Source organism: Sceloporus occidentalis, unplaced genomic scaffold (assembly GCF_023333645.1).
Source record: "Sceloporus occidentalis isolate IW3139 unplaced genomic scaffold, rSceOcc1.0.p SCAF_240, whole genome shotgun sequence".
NCBI lineage: Eukaryota > Metazoa > Chordata > Lepidosauria > Squamata > Phrynosomatidae > Sceloporus > Sceloporus occidentalis.
This window is the reverse complement of record NW_028317220.1, coordinates 549079-570924: the sequence shown is the minus strand read 5'-3', so window position 1 is coordinate 570924 and position 21846 is coordinate 549079. Positions and strand designations below refer to the sequence as shown.

The 21846-nt window shown below is 40.0% G+C and overlaps 1 protein-coding gene across 1 annotated transcript in view; it reads right to left on the bottom strand.

Annotated features, from left to right (window-relative positions):
* LOC149276412 (cadherin-22-like) overlaps window positions 1–8063 on the bottom strand; it is a 32771-nt gene extending 24708 nt beyond the window's left edge. Inside the window, exon 1 of the mRNA XM_089503680.1 lies at window positions 7941–8063. Coding sequence (XP_089359806.1) covers window positions 7941–8063 — 123 coding nt within the window. The remainder of the gene's footprint in view (window positions 1–7940) is intronic.
* Window positions 8064–21846: the final 13783 nt, after the last annotated feature.

The window sequence follows — 21846 nt, the reverse complement described above, 5'->3', positions numbered from 1 at the left end:
CCAGCCTATGAGGTCCCCAACTGTAATCCATTCCAGCACAAACATCTCCTGCAAGCCGAATTGCTAGGGGTGGAATACCAGGCAAAAGCTTATGGGTGGGTCTTGTAGAATTCCTCCATGCATTTTCAAGGGGGAACACGGAAAAGTTAAAGGGAATACTCAGCTATGCCTGTGTCTTTAACGAACACAAAAATACGTGATTACTAAGGGAAATCGAAGTAGGGTTCCCCTGCTGGCTGAGCTATTATGTTTGTGTTGTGCGGCAAGCCTTAATGGAACCAGCAGATAACAGGAATGTGAAATTATTGGAACACAGGACTGTTAAATCTAACCCCATGCATACAGATTTAAGGTAAGCCAAGTCTGTACTATAGACGAGACAAGAAAACACCCACGGATCATGGGAAGAATCTTAAGATTTGTGAGCATGAGTCTAAATACTGGCGTCAGGTACACAGATTCTACAACTACAGCAAGCCTGTCGAATTGGTTAGGAGAACACAAATCAGCCGTGAGGACCACAGCCTGCAGGCACGGGACTTGGGACAACTGTTTAAATGCAAATCTTTAGCTCCAGTTCATAGCCGGCTATGGTTTTATGGGCAACCTAAAAAAGGCAGATCCGATTGTGAATACATAATCAAAAGTTTCATTCGAGAAAAAAAAAATACAGGAATATTGCGCAAACAAGTATAATCTACACTGGCTGGGAGACCATCTGCTTTTCCCTTAAGTAAATTAGCACAAGAAAACAAAATGCGCAGACAGTATCAAACCATTCTAAGATACAAATCATGAGACTTAAATCCTAACCACGACCTAGTCTGTCTTTATGATTGCTAACACAATTAGCCATATCTGCTATCCTTCCCAGTCATCTTCATTTTACCCATCTGCTTCCTTCAGAGGTCCCATCTGTAACCACAAGGTATGTGTCATCACTTTAAACATTTTCATGATGATGTTGACAATTAGCAGCCCTGTGTGCGTCTTCAATGTAGTTACTATTAATTAAGAGTTAACGAGCATTTGAACGTGTAAAGTGCCCTTTTTATAAGGTTACACTGGCTGGTACATGTCTGTAGGCAATCAAAGGCTTACATGTTTCTATTATTAATCTTTAGAACAAGAAACAAAAAAAACTGTACATATGTTGTGTTAATGTTTTAAACCCTTGAAGACCAGGACTGTATTACAGTGCACAACCAGGGAATTTTAGCAATGTTTCCAATGACTACAGCCTGTCAGTTTCAAAGAAATCAATCTGTAGACAACATGGGGTATTTAACTTGGACTATTTCAATAAGAATTTTTCAACATAGTCAATTTAGAGCAATTATTGCTAAATATTAAGCAAGCTTCTTCTCTCTATGGGTGAGATCACACCCCTCCTCCCCATTATATTGTATATCCACCTTAGCTATCCGGGTAGTCAAAGTGGAAAGCAGCTTACTTATAGATTAGAGAAATCTGTAATAATTATCTGATGAAGTACTTATCATTAAGGTTTGATTTAACCATTTAAAATGTTGCATGTGGCACAATAAAACTATTCTAGACTCGACCCTGCCATAGGCAATCACATGCCAACCCCCGGTTTGTATTTTGTTGCTTTGGAACGCCATTACTATCAAAGAAATATGTGGCATCTTGTGAAAGAAAGTGATGCTGTACCTGGGAAGCATTGTTTTTATTGCACGTAATACAACCAACGCTTTTTGAATAATCAGAATTTAATTTTCGGTGGTTAGGATTCCCTGGAGTGTCGGGGAAAACTTCAGCACTTTACTTTAAATCTGAGCGAGTTAATTAAACGTGCAAGCTTTGTGTTTAATCCCTTTTATATCTAAAATAGATCTCTCCGTATTCTCTCCCCCGTGCCAGACGTTGACCCCATAATCCTATTAAAACAACAGAGATCTGCAGTGGGAGAATGAAGCAAAATATACCAGCAGGAGGTGCTACTGCCATGTTATCCACATAACTACTGCAGATCACACACACATATATATATATATATGAGAGATCACACATATACATACAAATGTACATATGTACATGAAATTTCAACATGATTTTTCCATACAAGAGAATTCCCACTTCTAATCTGCTAGCACAGAATGTACCTGTATGGTTATCAATGTGATATGCAACGATTCAGTTACATTCATGAATAGCTACAAATTGGTCATAAAGTCATAAGATCCTTGGCAATGTCTTTGTCCAACCGTATCCACTAAAAAGAGGATGTACTAAGCCACTGTAAAAGAACTCTGATATTATTATTGTTATACTAATTTGAAGGTGACCATTCTTTTAAAATAAAATCTGGGGACATTTTTTAATTGACTTGCTGTAAAATAAAACATATATTAGTATAAACATAAAAACAAGGACTCTGACAGTTAATAAGAATGGCAAATCTACTTTTGTTTTGTATTTTCTGCTGTAAATTGAGGATTGCCATATCCCTATTCCACGCAGGTGATCTTTACACATATGAACATGCTTAGAAATATGTATGTATACATCAGTATATGTTTATTTGCAAATATTTTTTATATTTACAATATGGCCATCTGTATATCGATGTATATAGATTTGTGTGTATATATTTCTGTGCTACATTTACATATCTTTATCTTTCATATATAAACATACATATAAATATATGCACATCTATACAAATAAGTATATATATGCATAAATGTATTTGTGTGTGGTAAATATCTGTGTGTGTCTCTCTACTCCACTAAGTAGTTTCCTTACTTCTGTTGATGGGATTGCTCAGTAATGGATGGTTCTTTGTGTCGGTCTCACATTGATATCTGGCATGTTGCTATTCCTAAACTACCACAAGCTACAGTTGTGTTAGTAAGAAAGTAACCCACTTTGAATTCTATGTTTTACAAATCAGGACATCATAACAATCATCTGCTCCTTAGTTTTCGCACATGGCTTCTCCATTTGGCTTTATTTTTGTTGAATAAACTATGACGCGGTATAATATGTCACGTGTTGCTGTTCATTCAAAGATGTATTTACCTAATTGTTAGAGCTGGTAAGGAACAGATGATTGCTATTATGTCCTAATATGTTAAACTATAGAATTCAAAGAGGGTGTTTTCACATGCCTGTATGTGAATATCTTAAGTGGATGGGATGCTAATGAATGAAGGCCTGGTGGCTGTGGTTTACTTCCAATAACATGTGATGTCAGGTACAAAGGGTTTGAGGGTTTGATATCAGGACTGTCCCTGGAAACTGGGAACATCTGGTCACCTCAAGTTATAGAATCATTCATGTACTCAGGCATCTGTCAAATTGTGTTTGCTTTAACTGATCTCTGTCTTTCAATAAATCATTTACACAACTCGCTTTCTAACATTCCTGGAGGCTGCCTCTTGACTTCAATTAGCACTGCTGGGTTTTTGGCATACGTACAGTCATTGTACTTTCACACATCCCCTGTTTAGTAGACTTATGCACATGGACTAAAAATTATTAGGACAGATTTTTCATTTCATTTTTGGTCCTTTTTACATTCGGAAACAATATTCGTTGTCACTCTCACTCTCTATCACACTCTGTCACACACTCTCACAATGTCTCCCTAGTGCCTCTGCCAAACACTTCCTTGTCTTCACAGCTCTGCTTCTTGTTCTCCACTTCTTTCTTCTTCAGTGATCCGCTCCTCTCAGTGATCCACTGCTTTACTGTGGCCTTCTGGAGAACCTCCGCATCGGACACACCACAGGGACAACCTCTTCCTCAATTGGAGAAAAGGGGAGAGGCTGTCCCTGCGAAAACCATTCCCCCATTCCTTCAACAAGCGGGGGAGAGGACTCCCCGATGTGCTTGCTGAGGCTCTAATCTGATGCAGAAGTGCTTCAGGAGGCCGTGGTAAAGCAGGGGATCTCCAGGAGATGTGGTTCACTACAAATAAGGAGGAAAAACAAGAAGAAAAAGAAGGTAGGGAGACATTGACAGACAGTAATAGAGCGTGACAGAGGGTCAGTGAGAGACAAAATCTAAGCAAAAATTTTGTGCTTCTTGTTTTGTTTGTCTTGTTGGGGCCCTCCTCATTTTAGTAAATTCATACGAATTATCAAAATTGGCAAATTTTGTTAAAATTAATATGAATCCAAATGCACAAGTCTACTTGTTACTCAATTTTGAGGCCTGCCTTGACCTTTCCATGGTAGGAATTGGCAGGATTGTACCTTTAGTGTATTTTTTTTAATCGAAATATATTTATTAAATAGTTGATATTTTCCTTGTGTGTCTGCATAGCCCCTAAAACTAAATGCAACATAATTACCACAACTTTCAATTTACTGAAAGCACTTAATTATAAAATGCCCCAAACCTATAAGAAAAATGTCTTTATTGGAATTTGGAGTCTTAAATAAAGCATCACACATACAAGATTACAAGATGCTTTGGATATCTAGACATGGGTTTCAGACACGGTTTTTAAGGCTGGTAATCCTGTCGCAGTCAGGATTTCTCTAATTAGGACAGAATCAAGGAATTAACATTTTGAATCGTATATTGGGCCAATATTATCATGAAAACACAGAGTGTCTGTTGCCCTGAAAAAATGCTGTTTGAAATCCAAACATTAGGATACCTGACCTAGCAAATCTGAAAAATATTTCATAGCGTGCACTAATTTCCATATTTGATGTAATCACTAAAAACAGCATGGCAGGAAAAAAGCTGCACGTTCACAGTGTAGCTGGAGAACGGAGATAGATGGAGAAACAAGCACATGATGAAGTGTGACTGCTTATGTGCGCAGTGGCATCTGGATCTTAACATAACCACAACTCCCATTTGTCTTGTTGCAGTGCCCCTTACACTCCTCTGCTTTTAGTGGGTGTGAGAATATTCCAGGGTTCTACAGCCCTAAAAGTCACACTAATGTGTACATAAAACAGCAGAACATATAATTATAAAACAGGCTACATGAATAAAATACATACTTATTCTAAGTGCCTTACCCGTTAACATACTGAGCTCCACTAACACAGAAAACCTAAATAAATGCTAAAAACTACATAAAAACACACACAAACCCAGTAAACCACCTAAATATTAACGTGTCTACAATCATACACAAAGAGCTGGCCCAGACTAGTCATCTGGCACACCGGGTAAATGCCCAGTGGGCCATTTGCCCACAGCGCCCCATGGTCATCCAAATCTGCCATCCCAGAGACAGATTGGGTGCTACAGTGTACAGCCAGTGTCTGCATATGACCATCATCGCTGGTCCAGCCCTGATAAAGAGCATTACATTGACATCAGATACACACTATATAATACTAGGGTTGTACATGTGACCTGGATGGACTAACTTTTACTATCAGGCCATCAAAAAGAAACATTAACAAAATGATAATCATGTAAATTCAATAACTATAGTTACCAACATGGTAACCAACCATGGAGCTCTCTGTATACTCAGCATTTTTGTATGTACTGGGTCAGTCAGCGGCAAGGACATATTTGTGGAATTTTTATGATAGAAGTTGGTAACCCCTTTATTTCATGTAAATAGAGTACATCACAATGAATTAGTTATTCAGGTTTTACAACTTAAGTAACTCAACTGAGCAATTTGGATAATTAAAGTCATCTAATGATACTAAAGGAAAATTGCACCCATACTTGATCACAGTAGTATGGCTGTAGTGCATGGGTAGTTGATGGTTCAGTACAGATTATACCAACACCTACAACCAGGGGCATAACTAGAAACCAACTTCAACAGCTGGTCTATGCCATGATTGCCCCAAACAACTTGTCTGTGCCTTCTTTGCCCCCCTTCCAACATACACTCTGGCAAACTCACTCATATGCAAACACACACAAATTACTCATACTCACTAACACACATTTATTCTCATTCTAACACATACTCCATCTCATCCCACTTACACATACATGCTTACACACAAACACCTACACACCCATGCTCACACACACAATTACACATTCATGCTCACACACACAATTTCATACCCGTGCTCACAGACACACTTACACATCCATGATCATACACACAAGTATACACCTATGCTCACACATACAAGTACACACCCATGCTCACACACACACAAGTACACACCCATGGGGTCACATTACGTGGGGTACGCACCCCACGTAATGTGACCCAATACGTTCCTGTCTCCCCATGCCGGTTCAAAATAGTTTAAAAAAGGCCCTGCTGACCTGGACCGATTTCTACACTATTTTTAATCAGTATGAAGAGAAAGGAAAAAAGGGGTCTCAGTGGTCCCCTGGGCCCCCTAGAGGCAATGCCGCAACCCCTGTAGTTATGCCAGTGCCTACAACATATTATACTCCTAAAGATTCCCATACAATGCACACAGAGTAAGCACAAGCATTGCCATGTTTCTACACTTATTATATGTATACAGAAAAACACATCATATAAATCACATGGGCATATTTGAAAAATACATAAAATGTAATATTCACAAAGCAAGTACATAACAGACACTTGTGCCTCATAAATCCTCGCAAAATCACACAGCACATGACAGCCAAGAATACAATAAAATAGTATTAACAAGCAATATAGACAAGATTATCATATGAATGTACACAATACCATGAAACAAGCTCACATATACGGTACTTTGGTACACAGCTCTGCACATAGCCAGGGTTGCTTTAAGGCAATTGTAGGCTCTAGGCACAGCCTGTATTAGCACTCCATGTGGGCTTTGAACATCAAAGTGAGAAAGAAATGTAATATTAAAAACATATTAGAAACACATTTTTGTTGCATTCAAGCCTCAGTATAGTCCTGAACGTAGGGTTCAAAATTGGTTCAGGAGAACTATGATCCCACATGATATATGTCATACACTGGTATGTCATGAACCTCTACACCATGCTATGCCATAGTTGCATTGTTCAACCATGCTTTGATAATCAGCGTTTTCTTTGCAATTAATTCAAGCCTCAATGAGTGGTGTGGAAAACAGTTTATTAATGTTTTTTTTTTCCATCAGTGAGCTCTGCAGAACAAATGGCTAGCTTGGGTTTAGTTCTCTATCTTCCAGCTGTACGGTGAGTCTCCACCATTTCCTTTTGACAAATCCCTGCATACTCAGTCATAAGGACTAAACAGTGCTTTGGGCTTATTGAGCCATAATAACACAATGCAAAAGCAAAGCTCTTTGGTTCCCATGGAACTCGAGTTATTGATCAGCATTTTCCAGGACGCTCATACATTTAGTTAAAACATTAAAACAGTAGGATTTTAGGGCTTACAAAGTTATTTGCGAAAAGATTCTGCTTATATGCCTGAGGCACAGTTCTGCATTCTTCTCACGCGCTGGTTTTCAATGAGATGAACTTCCAGTGCCACACAAGTCTTTCTATAGATCAATGATGTCCCACCATTCTTGTGTGTATTGTGTATAGCTATACAAATATATTCTATTACGATTTTTAGGTTAGTGGGACTAGACAATATCCAATTATGTAAAAAATGGGGTAGCATAGGAACATTACAAAATGCCTTTGGGGACGCTCATATCCAGGGCCAGAGTGGGGATCACTAAGCTGCCCTGGCTCTTTAATGCTATATTACCTATGTGCGGCCTTGATACACGCAGCTGCTCGTTACGCTTTGATACACTGCAGGACCCCCATCTACCACTGGAGTGGCATTAATGGTAAATTTGTGGCACACTCTCCCACCAGTACACCATTCCAGATGGCCACATGCTCACATCATCATGGCCTTTACCTGTACACTCTTTGTTTTAGAATCTACTCTTTTACAACTAGATTCTTCCATCTTATTATTTCCTGGACACACAATTGCTTCAGCTCCTACACACATTGGGTCCCACAAATTATTGTCCCTCGCAACCTCTACTCATTCTCTCGCTTACCTTCCCCACATAGAGTGGCTCTGTTCCTGTATATTCTTCTACCACAAAGAACTGATTCCATACCCAGCCACGCTTCACCCGGCCAGACACCTCCAACGACAATCCAGTCTCCATGGAAACCATTCCCAAGAGTTTCGGGCTGCAGAAAATCAGCACTACAGTCCATGCAAAGCCTTGTGCTGCCATCCCAAGTCCACGGGATTCCCTAAGGCCTCACATCACGCAGGAGGGAGCAGTGCACCAGGGACGATAATTAAAAGGGCCATAATTATAACTCCTCTCGCTTATAGACATTGTGTTAGTGCATTCTTGGAATGCATGAAACAGTGCCCTTTCTAACTGTGATGCAGTGTGTTAGGAAAAGGCTATACTATATTGGCATGTATTTAACTAACGTGGGATATATATCTAATTGAGGGTGCAATACAATATAATAGATGCATCAGCAAACGTGTTTGGATATAATAACCTACAATGGAAATCGGTTGCTTGTATCAGCAGTGACAGAATTATTTTGGGGTAGGACAGTCTGTATTGGGGTACTGTGTTATTATAGACTATACTGAGATCCAATGGCCTGGAATGCAATATGCGGCTAAGTTAAAAGCGATATCAAAATTGGACAATGATCTGTTTTGTATTTTGGGGATGCGCCTGATGGAGCAACGTATTTTAGCAAAGCAACAGGCAAGGAACTGATGCACACCCTTGCATGGCTAAGTGGTGGAACTAAACTGTGTTGGGCTATATATCTCAATCACACAGAGCTGACTTTGTAATATATATGTGGTGACAGTCGAAGGGTTCAGGGACACAGGTAGTTAATGTTTAAAAAGGAACAGGAATAAACTGTCCTCTGCTTTTCGGTATGTAATTGATTTGTGAAGCTCATACATCATGCCGTGTATCATACTCAGGTGTACAGAGCTGCTCTGGAATGTACTTATTGATACTGGAACACTGGTAGCTCTCAAGCAGAGAAATAGTTTCACCTGAGATGCATAAAGTTGATGCACTGTTCTATACTGAGATACACCTATAGATTGTGGGTTATATAGGACTGTGCTGGGACTCTTGATTACAGTTATTATAAGGATTAAAAGTCTGTACTGTAATGTGCCATGTTAACTAGAATAATGTTAAGCTCATTATTGACAGATGCTAAACGTTGTCATTATACTGAAAGGGCTCACTGCAGACTTTTTTTCAATGCTTCTTATGCCCCGAGGCTGCCAATCATCACCCGTGTCTTTTCATGAGACCTCAAAATCCTTGGTCTTTATCTCCTATTGCTTCATGTGGTGATGGCTTAAAGCTGGTCTCATTTCCCATGGCAAAATAGCAATGATCCTTTCATCACCGATCATCAGCAGAAGACAGCTTTGAGATATATCCTCGGTGATCAATGATCCGAAAAGATGCCCATGAACAGAATGTCGACCTAAACAGAAAGAAAAACAGAAAAGAAGTCTAGTGATCTAGTGGGAAGTCACATGTTGGTGTCAGTCGTTTGCTGCCAGATACCGTAACAGAGCAGGAATGCTGTTCTGAAGAATAAAATTGACTCAAGTGTACCCAGATACATAAATGCAATTTAGTAATGGCATTTCCTTTCAAGCAGAAACGCCACACGAGGTTCTGGACAAGACCTCAAGGCAAATGGCATCTTCTGGAAGAGCACCTGATGCACTGCTGTGAGCTGTATGTCTGCTGCTCTCACAGTTCCTTGTTCCTAAAATAAACATCTGTTCTCCCTGTACTGTAATTAACCCCCTTTAATCCAGTGCCGCTCCCTACAGAAAGCGGCTGTCAGGTCAAGCTGCATTTTGTTAAGGTATAAACTCTGTTTATTTGGAACGCAGTTCTTCTAACCTCTGACTACCTCCCTAATATCCATTCTGTGGCCCCACTCTCCCCCTTGTTACAGTGCTCCATGTATGGCTGAGCTGTACCGTACATCATGTTGACAATAAAAATTACAACCCGGCGTCTGTTTTACACAGTGCCCTGTCACAACGAATGCGATTCACTGATCGGGACAAATTGAATACATCCAGACTGTATCAATATTTATTTCATTTTGCAAATGGGTATGACGTATGACGGCACACGACTGAGGGAAAGTCACTGTTTAATGAACTAGGGCAGGCTCCAGGTACTGGGGAATTCAGGCTCTCTGCAGACATGAATAAGCCAAGCAGCAAATGCATACATAAATTACATACGAGTTGTTTTAGTGTGGATTTGCGCATTCATTTTTAATGGAAAATTATATATTTTCTTCAAGAGGGTCAGCCAGATAAGAAAATGTCCAATGTAAAAAGTTGGCAAGAACCTTTTCAATGTTATGTGCTTTACATATAAAGACAATCACACAGTGCACCGTGACAATCCTGCCTTGCGCCCCATTATACGCCATGAATATTGTTCACTACGCTGCCTTACAATGTGATAATCGCTTATTGAGCTCCTTTACATGCTGTGACAATTATGCACTAAGCAGACCTGCCACCGCACTCACGTTTGGACTCTAATTATCACTGGGAAAACCTTACACTCTCGCTTGTTACACAGTTGTGCGTCGCTTACCGCTCTACTTTAGCACATGATGTCAGTACTGCCCAGAATGTGACAATCACGTATGTCATTTCCTTATACTCCGTGACAATCTTGCACACCAATTTACCTCGAAATGTGACAGTTTCGTACTGTGCATACTTAAATGGGAAGTCCCATGGAAAAAATGCATTTTTTTTTAAATTAAACAGTGCTGTATACAGTAATATAGTTTATTACAGGTTTTATTTAATTTTGCTTTAATAAACCTCTATTCTGTGCAGACCTCAGAGTCTAGTAGATTGGGCTAGGACAACTGAGCTAGAACACATATAAATGGCCAATATGCATCTGTCTGAAAACATTATATTAAATAAGAAAATAAATTTGTTTTAAAAGAGAACACAAGCATATAATCATTCCTAGTGCCAATCGCATTCATGGTTATTAGTAAACCGACAACCGACAATAACCCTTGCCTCACTCCTGTGAAATAAGGATCACATTAGACATCCCAGGTATTTTAACTCTTTCCATGCACTATTTATATTACCAACCATTGTCAAATTTTGTGGTAGTATTTGTTGCGTTTTTCCCCCCACACATATTGCAATTCAAGTATGAATATAAAACGCCTGGTATAAGTCACTTCAAAACAACACCCCAGTGCGTGTTCAGCAGTATATCTTGGTGACAGTGACACCACTTATGCATAGCTTTACCTGGTTGTTTGAAGGCTAAAGGTCCATATTTGGAAGGTGTGCATTTTCAGTTTGGAATGATGACATCTGGTCATCCTGCCCCCATGTGTTATTTGGGACATCTTTGAAGCCGGCCAATTCAATTTACCCCATCAAATCATTTATTTTTGAAAACTTGACACCCCTATCTTTTTGGATAATATATGGCCATATTGTTTCCATGCCTGTCACTTAGCATATCAAAAAAATTGAATAACATCTGCATTACAGGTAACTAGGGAAGTAAAAGACCTTTTCCCAGGCACTAGTTTTTTGTCATTACTGTAGGTTTTGCTGCTACTGAACCCAGCTTTGATGAGACAATCTATGGCATAGTTTAAATAAACCATTATGTCATCAGTTACAAGCTGTGCACATGGCATGCCTATTTCAAAACATATTTTATTTAAAATGTTTTATTTCTGAGCCATACTCTGTCCCAATTCAGTAAATAGAAACTAAAGGGATGAGAACCTTTAACTCGCCCAACCACTTCCATTAAATGTAAGATAATAACATTAGTGAATAAAAGGTAGTATAAGAGAGGGAGAATACCAAAGTCCCTCAAAACATTACCACTTACTAACCAATGTTTTGTTTGGAAATAAAAAGGTTTTTTTGCAACTTTTTTTTTAAAATAGCCTGTAATATTGTTTATGATTCAGAACAGTTGTAGTTTTAATTAATTACACTGTGCTTGACTATTGTATCCATACATTATTTATGTGCTCATCACTGATATGTTGTCACAGTCTGCTAGGTAATATTTTATTTATCCGCACTGGTGATAAACAACAGAGTTTGATAGTTTTTAGCCCCATGGTGGGGAGTGCATTAATAAATATCTATGGGTGGGAGTGTGTGAGTTCTGGCAGAAAGATACATGAGAGTGGTTTATGAGCAGATTGTGGAACCAAATTATCTGTACACAGAGCATTTAAAGCTCAAAAAACATTTTCTATCATAAAGGGAGTTACCGTTTAAAACAAATGGATTCATTTTAAGCGATTAATAATTTCTATCAAGTGATGTCATGAAAGAATCATTGCGGCTAGATTGATAAAAGAGAAATTAGGCCAAGAGTGTTGAAGATAGCTAGGAGAGGGAGTAAAACATGTTGCTATGCTACACCCCTAAATTAGGATTTTAGTCTGAATTTATAATTTCCCAGCGCTAGAAACATGATATTGGTGAAATTTTTAGTTTTTTTGTCAGTGGATAGAATCCTCCTTCACACGTAAAAGCAGGAAATTTTACTTGGCTGACAAGTACAGCCATAAAGTGGGAATAGTAGTTTGTGTATGTGGTAGGGGAAAAGATATAACGCTATAAAGGGTATTTTATATAATGTAAGTTTTTATAATACTATAATGTACGTTTTTTACACATTGAAGCAGTGTCTGCCTTACTGATGTCCTTCATTCCATGTACAGTGTTTGACTCTAAAACACTGCTTGTTTACTGTACCTGCAGCTGCTGCCCACTACCTGGCAGGCAGTGCAATCTGTTGTGCTGTGTCTATGTGTATAGACACTGCTGCTGTTCCCAGTACCTTTGACCCTAAAAGCAGGACTCATGTCTCGAACACAACGGTACAGACCTTCATTGATTCCTGGGCCGGTCAGAGAAGATCTACCTAACTGGCCTATAATTCCCATGGGACAGTGGGGAAGCTATTCGCGATAGCGGGACAGTTTCTTGAAAATCTGGACTCTCCTGTGAAAGCCTGGACACTTGAGAGGTATACTTTCATGCTTTAAGTAACTTGCAACACTCATACCATATGACAGACACAACCTCAGAGTTGGTATATGTGTGCTGAATCACTTAAACTATTTTAGGTGATGATCTTCTTTAAAAAAAAAAAAGGCAGATGGCACACACATAGTGTCTAATTCCAACAGCTAATGGGATACTGGATTTCAACAGAAAAACAGACGGTCAACAAGAGGCTGCTGCAAAATCACAATAATCTCTAGAAAGTATTGATTGCTGGAGAAAAGCCTCTTTGAGTTATGGAATGGTGTACTAGAAACCATTGTTATCAGTTTGTAGTGATCAGTAGAAAAGGGAATTCCTTCCTTAGTGATCTATATTACTCACCAAATTTAATACCTCTTAAAAGAAACTTATACCATTCATATGACTCATTGTTTTTGATAATGTTGCTAGAATACCATTAGCAACGAGAATATACTATTATTATTGATCCTTTGAGGAAGACCTAATAACGTGACTCTATATGAACATAGGTTGTAATTTGACAGGTCAATAATGTCAATAAACAGATTGTAAGCTCGCAAGATCAGAGCCCTTTTCTCGTTCTTACCTTTATGCATTAATGTGTGCTAATGTTATTGTCAGTTCTGGATGGCAGTGTGTTCTGACAGCTTTCTATCAGTATCAGCATGAATTTTTTCAGTAATTTGAGCACTGGCCAGCCTTCACCCCCCCACTTCCTTGAACCACTTTTGAATTACTGCAGACCGGGAAACCCCACAAGAACTTCAGTTTTGTAGATGCTCTGACCCAGATGTTTAGCAACTCAGATCCTTATGCCTGCCCATTTTTCCTGATTTTAACACATCAACTTTGAGGATGCAATGTTAATTTGCTGCCTTTTTGAGTACACCCCTCACGTTTTTTGCAAATATTTTATTATATCTTTTCATGTGACAACACTGAAGAAATGACACTCTGCTACAATGTAAAGTACTGAGTGTACAGCCTGTATAACAGTGTAAATTTGCTGTTGTGATGGGTGTACTCACTTTTGTGAGATACTGTATATGCCACCCACTGACAGGTGCCACGATAACAAGATCATCAGTGGTATTCCCTTCACCTGTCAGTGGTCATAATGTTATGGCTGATCGGTGTTTACTCCAGGGAGTATGCTCGAAGTAAAGGAGAACAATGGTTTAAGAGTTTCTATTTGTATTTATCATTGTATCATGTATATCAGAAATAAGGGGTGTCTTATGCCTTCTATGTTTTTTTAAAGATTCGACTTTTACCATTTATGGGTGCATAATTTGTAAATTAAAGCAAAAATGAAAAAATAAAAATAAAGTAATGAACAAACATTAAACAATTCAGAAAGGTGCCATATTAGCAGAAATAACATGGTCAGTCCCAGACCCAGAAAAAAATAGCATAGATTAAAAGTGAAATGTGTGTGATCACACAGCAAAAAGTTTTTGGCAGCATCGTAAACCTAATCTGGGAACTGACTTGAAGTTGTAGGTCCAGTTAAAAGCAGTGCAGAATTTACCTTTCAAGGTGCCAAGTAGACATTAATTGTTTCTTTGTGTAAGCAAAACAAAGGAAACTATACATTTATACATTACCTTTGAATGTGACAATACTTAACACTTATTAACAAGTATACTCAATAGCGATAAACATAATTGCAATAATGGGAAGGAAATAAAAAGGGAAGGAACTGTTAATCAATGAGCAGCAGGATTCTTCACTAAGTGCAGAAGGCAAGAGGCATTGGATAATGGTGAGTGTCTCTCATGAGATAATGGACATGTCACAGTTTAAAACACGGAAAGGTGTTTCCTTTGCGTGAGAGAATAAAGCAAAATGTAACAATAAACCACAGGATTTATATTATCGTATTGGCTGTGTATCATGGGAATTGTGGTTCAACAGCCTTACCTGTAAACATATAAATAAGAAGGTTCTCTTGTAGTCGCTAACTAATGGTTTTTAATTGTCATTCTAAAACATTTGTTGTGAGGAGGCCGCAATCTTTTTCATTAGGTCACCTGTATTCAATCAGGGATTTCATCCGTAAAATACCTGCAAGAAAAGTACTAATTGGGATGCACATATCTCATTAAGGGGGAAACTGGAAGGCTCCCTAGTTCCCTAGATAACACTACCTATAGGACCAATGCCTGGAATACAAGTGGGTAAATTTCCCACCATAAAAATGATACTACTGTATTTTCTAAGGATATTTTTGCTATGAATTGATAAGCATGCATAGAAGCAAAGCGGCTTAACTCAATGACAATACAGACAAGTGAAAGTCCCATCATTTAAGGGGTACGTATCTGTAGTGCCATGGATAATGAAGCAGGAAGCTGCTCTGTTTTTAACGCGGGGCAAAAGGGACAGCTGCCCAGCGTCTAGTCATTCATGGGAGCCCAAACAGAGAGCACCGCTGTGGAGCACTGAAATAGAGGCTACCGACCTTGGATTCCCTCCACAGGACTTATGAGATGGGGAGAAAGGAGAGTAGTAAGAAAATGGAGAGATAAAGAGAAAGATATATGGGAGAGACAATGAGGAGGAGAGAGAAAGGGGAAACATTGAAAAGGGGAAGAAAGGGGAGTGATAATGAGAAAGATATAAGATAGTGTCACGGAAGCCTCCGTGCCATGGGCCCCTGGAGGGCACTGAGTGCCAGCCTCCTCCCTACAGACTATGGGCCCTGGTACGGAGTGCCAGGATTCCCAGTGTACCAGAGACTCTAAAGACTGTGGAGCTCGGATAGATTTGGGGTCCCTGTATTTTGGGAGTGGGTTTATGTGTGGTTCTTGTTTTCCTTGTTGTATCCCCAGTGGATCCCATGCCCTGGGGCAGAGCGGGGATATGTTAATGTGATTTATGACCCTTTCATTGTTGAACTGTATATAAGGCTGTGTGTTTCCCCAATAAAGAGTAGTTGTTGCTGTTCACCTGGACATTAGTCTCGTCTAATGCTTGAGGGGCTCGCTATATATCACTCATTATCCTTTTCAGGACAATTACAGCACTGTATTTAGCTACGCGTCGGCGGGCTACGGTGCTATTACATCGAGGAAACAGAGCCAGTTCCTGATCCCTTCCTCCCAGTATCCTCGCGGTTAACCCTTGCAGGTCCGGGAGAAAGCAACGAACAAAGTAGTTCCTGTTTTACCTCAATACAAGTCTCGTCTTGTTATTGGGGTAAGCCTCGGTCATGCCCTTATCAGGGCAGTAAAGCACTGTATTGCTATACGTCTATATTACAATGCCACCGAGGTTTCTGAAGAGCTATGATCCCTGCTGTTTCTGGTGCTAGTCCTGCCTGAAGGTCGAAGTTTCGTGTTCTCAGTGGCCATGGGGAGAAGGAAGTGACGTCAGGCAGGTGTACCCAGTCGGGGTACAGGTCGTTCCCGTCACAGATAGGAAAAACGGGGGGGGGGTAGATAACAAAAAAGGGAAGAGATAATGAGTGATGGGGCAAAGGTGAGAGATACAGAGAAAGACGACAGATAGAGTTAAAGAGATGGAGAGATACTGAGAAAACAGAGATTAGATGAAGAGAAAGGAGAGAGATAATGAGAGATGAGAAGAAATAAGAAAGATGGAGAGAAAGGGGAGAGATAACGAGAAGGGGGGAAAGAGAAAGAGGAGAGATAGGGAGAGATGGAGAGAAAGGGGAGAGATAACGAGAAGGGGGGAAAGAGAAAGAGGAGAGATAGGGAGAGATGAAGAGAAGGAGGAGAGATACAGAGGAACAGGATATTTGAGATAAAACAATATTGTATGACATATTTACTTTTATTTATTTAAAAAAAAAATGATATGTGGTTGGGGAAGTGGGCCAACACCAGCAAGCAAGCAATCAAGCCTGGTCCATTCAACCATGCTGGTAGGGAGCACAGGATGGGGCAAGCAATATTAAAAATGAGCCTAGCTAACCTTATGTAACATTGCCTCTCGCGCTGCTCTCTCTTAGGGTAGATCTGATGACAGGAACTTTTGTGTACCCATTTTTTCATATGTGTCATTAATTAGGTCCTTCTTCATGTAAGTGGTGAAAAATGCCGGATCTAACAATTCCCACACACATATGCTGTGTGTAAAAGTGCCTTACTTTCAGGGAATTTCTAGGAGAACTGAACTATACAGACTATGACACTAACACAAAGGAAACTTGCATTGTACAGTCATATTTGTATTTAAACACAGCACTAAGTAATTTACTGCTTCACACAGATGCAAATTTGCATAAAATACTATGCTTCTGAAAGGTTTTATTTTTAGAATTATGTTCTCTATCTAGCAAAATATGAATTTAATTTCCAGGCCTGGGAAACCCGACAGGCTTACCCCAGAGATGCCAAGACGGTGGGTCTCTGGGGCAATTCTCAGGATTGGAGCATCTCTGCCCACCTCCCAAACAAATCCTTTCCATTTTAACAGAGTGTAGCTCTCCCTGTGAAGCTTGGTTATTTAGCCAAAACAGGGCCAATACAACGTCAACACTCTCTCCTTAAATACAAAGAGCAGTACTCATAACTAAATTGGTCGGTATTACTGAAAACAACTTGTAGACAAAAATAAACAGATTTGCTGCTGTTATGTTTTAAGCAGCCAACATATCTCATGAGAATAATATTTAAGAACTAATCTACAGTATGTGCCTATCCTTGAAATTGCACTCTTCTTCTCTCTTTATTCTCACCCCTCCAATGTTCCTTCTTCTTTCCCTCTCCCCCCTTTCTCTGTCTGTTACTTCTCTCCTCCGATTCCTCTTTCCTTCTTATCCTTGTATTTTTGCCCTGTTCTTTGTCTCCATCTCTTTCTTCTTCTTGTCTCATATGTTTTTATCTCCCACATAAACCTATATAGCAGCCCCTAATCCCTCCACACAAAACTGACCTGGAGCCCCCCCCCGCACACAACACTGTCTCACAGCTCCCCTTATCACAACACTGACCATAAGCCCCTCACACCCATACCAGGGAACTCTCCGGGTGTGACCTGGAGATTGCCAGGTGAGCGCTGCTCCTCCAGTTCTCTGGGGTCAAGACCCGAATCCTCTGGGCTGCGGGAGGGGGGCCTTCACACCCCCTGCTCCCCATCCATTTTTCCCTTTAAATGGGGGTGTTTCCCACTGCCGTCAGCGGCACCGCCCGCCGACATCAGCGGCACCGCCTGCTGACGTCAGTGTGCAGTCCTGGCAGCATTCCGCAAGGGAAGGCTCCTGGTGCTCACACCACATGCAACACTATTCAGCAAGTCATCCCTTCCTGCACACATTCTGATCTGACGCATCCTCCCTGCTTATAACACAATATCACACGTCCATTTTCTCCCTGTACACAATACAAGGCAGTTCTTTCCACCACACAATATGATCGGGTACAGCATTTGTGTGAAACGTTAGTAATGCTGAGCAGGATATACAGAGAAGGTCCAATTATAATAATAAAGCACATTTTTTGAACTTACTTTATATAAAAAAACCGATGCCCCACCAGCTTCCACATCCCTATAGTACATTCCTATGACAAGCACCCTGTGTAGTGGCTACACTTCTCCATTTTACTGGCACAACTCCTTGATAAATAGGTTTTCGTGCCAAAGAAAAAATAGAGAAACAAGGGCTCGAACCTGAATCTAGACGCACAAAGAAAATCTAGTAGGAACATAGGTTGGCACACTTACAATACCCATGAACGGAAGGGCATGTGGCCACAGAGACCTGGCGCACCTGACGGACTGAGATAGTGACAAATAAACAGATTATTTCAAACCCTGACAAAAATGTATGACTGCTTCTTTAATACTTTGACGATGTGAAAATATTTCCTAAATCAAAAACCTAATTTTCTACAAAAAAAAATTATAAATGTACTTTGTCTGCATCAGTTCAATTCCTCTACGGCACAAAGTAAAGTAGGATAAATTCCGGGTAATGTCAATACATGTAAATATGCAGAGAGGGGCAAAAATCGGCCGACTCGAAACAGCTTTCTATAAATAAATAATCAAAGTTTACTGGCACGTATTTATACCGTAGACACTTTTACTGGATGGATTCCTATGTATTACGGGTTTCCAAAGTATACCCCTGTGAATTACATCTATAGAAAAATTACCCTTTTGAAATTCTCTGTCATGGGAAAGGAGATTTTAATCAAGGATTTGGCGTCAAGCTTGAATTATTTATCATCAAATACAGTTGGAGAAAAATGAGCAAACCTCTTCCTAACTCACTCAGTTACTGCGTAGGCCTAGAGGGTAAACAGGCCACAAGCTGGAGAAACCCAGCATGCAGGGCCAAACCCTTTATCGGCTTAGCAGCCTATCACTTTACATTATAAAATGCTAAACATGGAAAAAGTGCAGGGAGCAATGTAAAAAAATGGACTTTTAACCAAAAAAAATGAAAAAAGAACAAAATATAAAAAGAAGGGGTAGCTAAATATGGTAGTTATCTAAGAGAGAGAGAGAGAGAGATGATGGATATACAAAGAAAGATTTATAATTGCACTTGTTTCATCCTGCAATATGTATTGTGTAATGGCTTTCCAGAGATTTAGACAAGGACAGGTCTCAAATTTGCACTGCTTCCAGAAAGACGTTTCCCAGAATATAATAGAAAAGACACTAAAATCAAAGGAAGAGGACATTATAAAGAGAAATGAGAAATATGAATGACTGCTCCAGGAGAGAAGATAAATAGAACAGGGAGAGAGTGCGGAAGCCAAGCCAGAAGAAGAGAAGTGAAGATCAATATGTATCATTTGCATCTCTATCTTAATTTGCTGAGCTGCAGATAAGACAGTGATAGATTTACTAGATGGAAGGGGGAGAGACCAACAGAAAAAAAAAGAGGAAACTACTGGTATTAGGACTAGCATTAGAAGGTCTACCAGCATAGGTGCCTGGGGCAAGTGGAGAGTAGAGACAATCAGGTTTAGGCTGAAGAATGTCTATTTTTTACGGGTATGAAAAAAGGACTACTGAACGAGGTGTCTGAATGAGGGGACAAAAAGAAAAAAACCTCTGTAGGTTTTAGGGAACAAATCTTTGCAAGGGAAGCAGGTGGCTGTCAAAAACCAAACATAGGTGGAAGGACAAGTACACCTGCTAAATAACTAGGATATGCATACAGAGTAACGTATAACACACATAATCCATGTTCCCAGCTAGATACCACAGATGGTTAATCATAGACATCTGTCAGTTCGAGGTGAGAAGAGGTAATGTGTATTTATAAAAGAAGGCATATAAAACACTTTGCAGAGACATTCATTCATAAAGAGAGTCTGGCAAGACTGTATGAGGGGGAGGCACAGGATGATCTGTCTGTGCGAGTCTGGGTGTCATACAGAGCTGGGCGTGAGGGGGAGGGTAATACATAGCCTATGAGCAATTGAAGGCTCTGGGCGACTACAGAGAGAGAGTCCCTTCTGCAAGGGGAGAAGGGAGGTTGTACAGACAGTACTTCCTCTCTGCATCCAAAGGTGAAACCTTCTTCACATGCTTTTCCGAGCTCATAAATCAGATGCACCTTAAACCACTGATGGAAGAAGTGTGGTATCCTTATTAATAGCTATGGCTAGTGCTGCCTGCTTAGCTGTCACTACCCCCTCCTTCTTCTGCACACAGTGTCCCCAGGGACATTCAGCTCCCCACCTGCTGAATGTGAATATTAATGACAGGAGAATTAATTTCAAACAGAACGAGGATGGGGAACAAATTCATGTACACAGCGAGCAGGGCGCTTTGTCTAGTAACATCTGCACTGAGTGACACGGTCAACATGCACCTTACATACTTACGCTCTTAAAAGGGAACAACTCTCAACAGGAGGTTGATTTTAACCAGGAACTGTTGCTGCCTTGTCTAAAATGATTCATGACTCACAAAGAGACTCTTATAGTCACACCTAGAGCGACACACTGTACAGCGCCAAGAGACTTGTACAGACACCTTCAGAGAGGAGGACTAAGAGACTGACACACACTTAAGACCCTTGCAAGTATATTGCTAGACTCGTTGTTATACTACATCATCATCAGTCTCAAGGTTGACAAGGGATTATGGGTGTTTTAATCAAAAGAAATGGTAGGAGGTCAATACTTACACTGTCCTATCTAGGATCAGGCCATCATATATAACTTAAGAGTCTTACTGCATAAAGAGAATGCTGCTTTCACATCAGAAGTGATACTTTAATCATAAGAGGCTCACAGAAACACCTTCAAATTATCTAAACAATGTTTTGTAAAATAGGACATCAAAAGGTACCCGGTGATGCAGTATGCTATGCACCCCGCAGAGCGCACATGAATCTCTAGCTGGCTTGCAAGGAAAGAGGGTGATGTACTTCTAACTCTTCCAGGTCTTTGTCAACCTGGCATGGCAGCCTTGGTTTAATTTTTCTGGGACGATTTATTTTTAATATAAAATTAGATCCCTGGAAATGAAAATAGAGGCTAGAAAAGAAGATGGCTAGTTGGTACGCTTCTTCGGGTTTGGTAGTACTGAACTGATGCCAGTGCACAAGACACTGTAAACTGATGCCTGTTCACAAGACGAGGTGAACCGATGCCTGTTCACAAGACATTGTTACAACTCCTTCATATTTTTAATGATATCATACGTGTAAACCAATACATCACCTTTTAAGGTTTGTGGGATGCAGATAGATAATACTTTCAACACAATTCCTTGTTCATCCCACAAGCACTTTAAGAGTTAATTTCAGACACAGTTGCTTGTAAGGAGATGCTGCCACATTCAACATAAAGCCACACAGCCGTCACTGAGCTGTACCCTACTAGCCGCAAACGGACTTCCTTTAGCTCTGCCATATACTGTGTTAGCACACA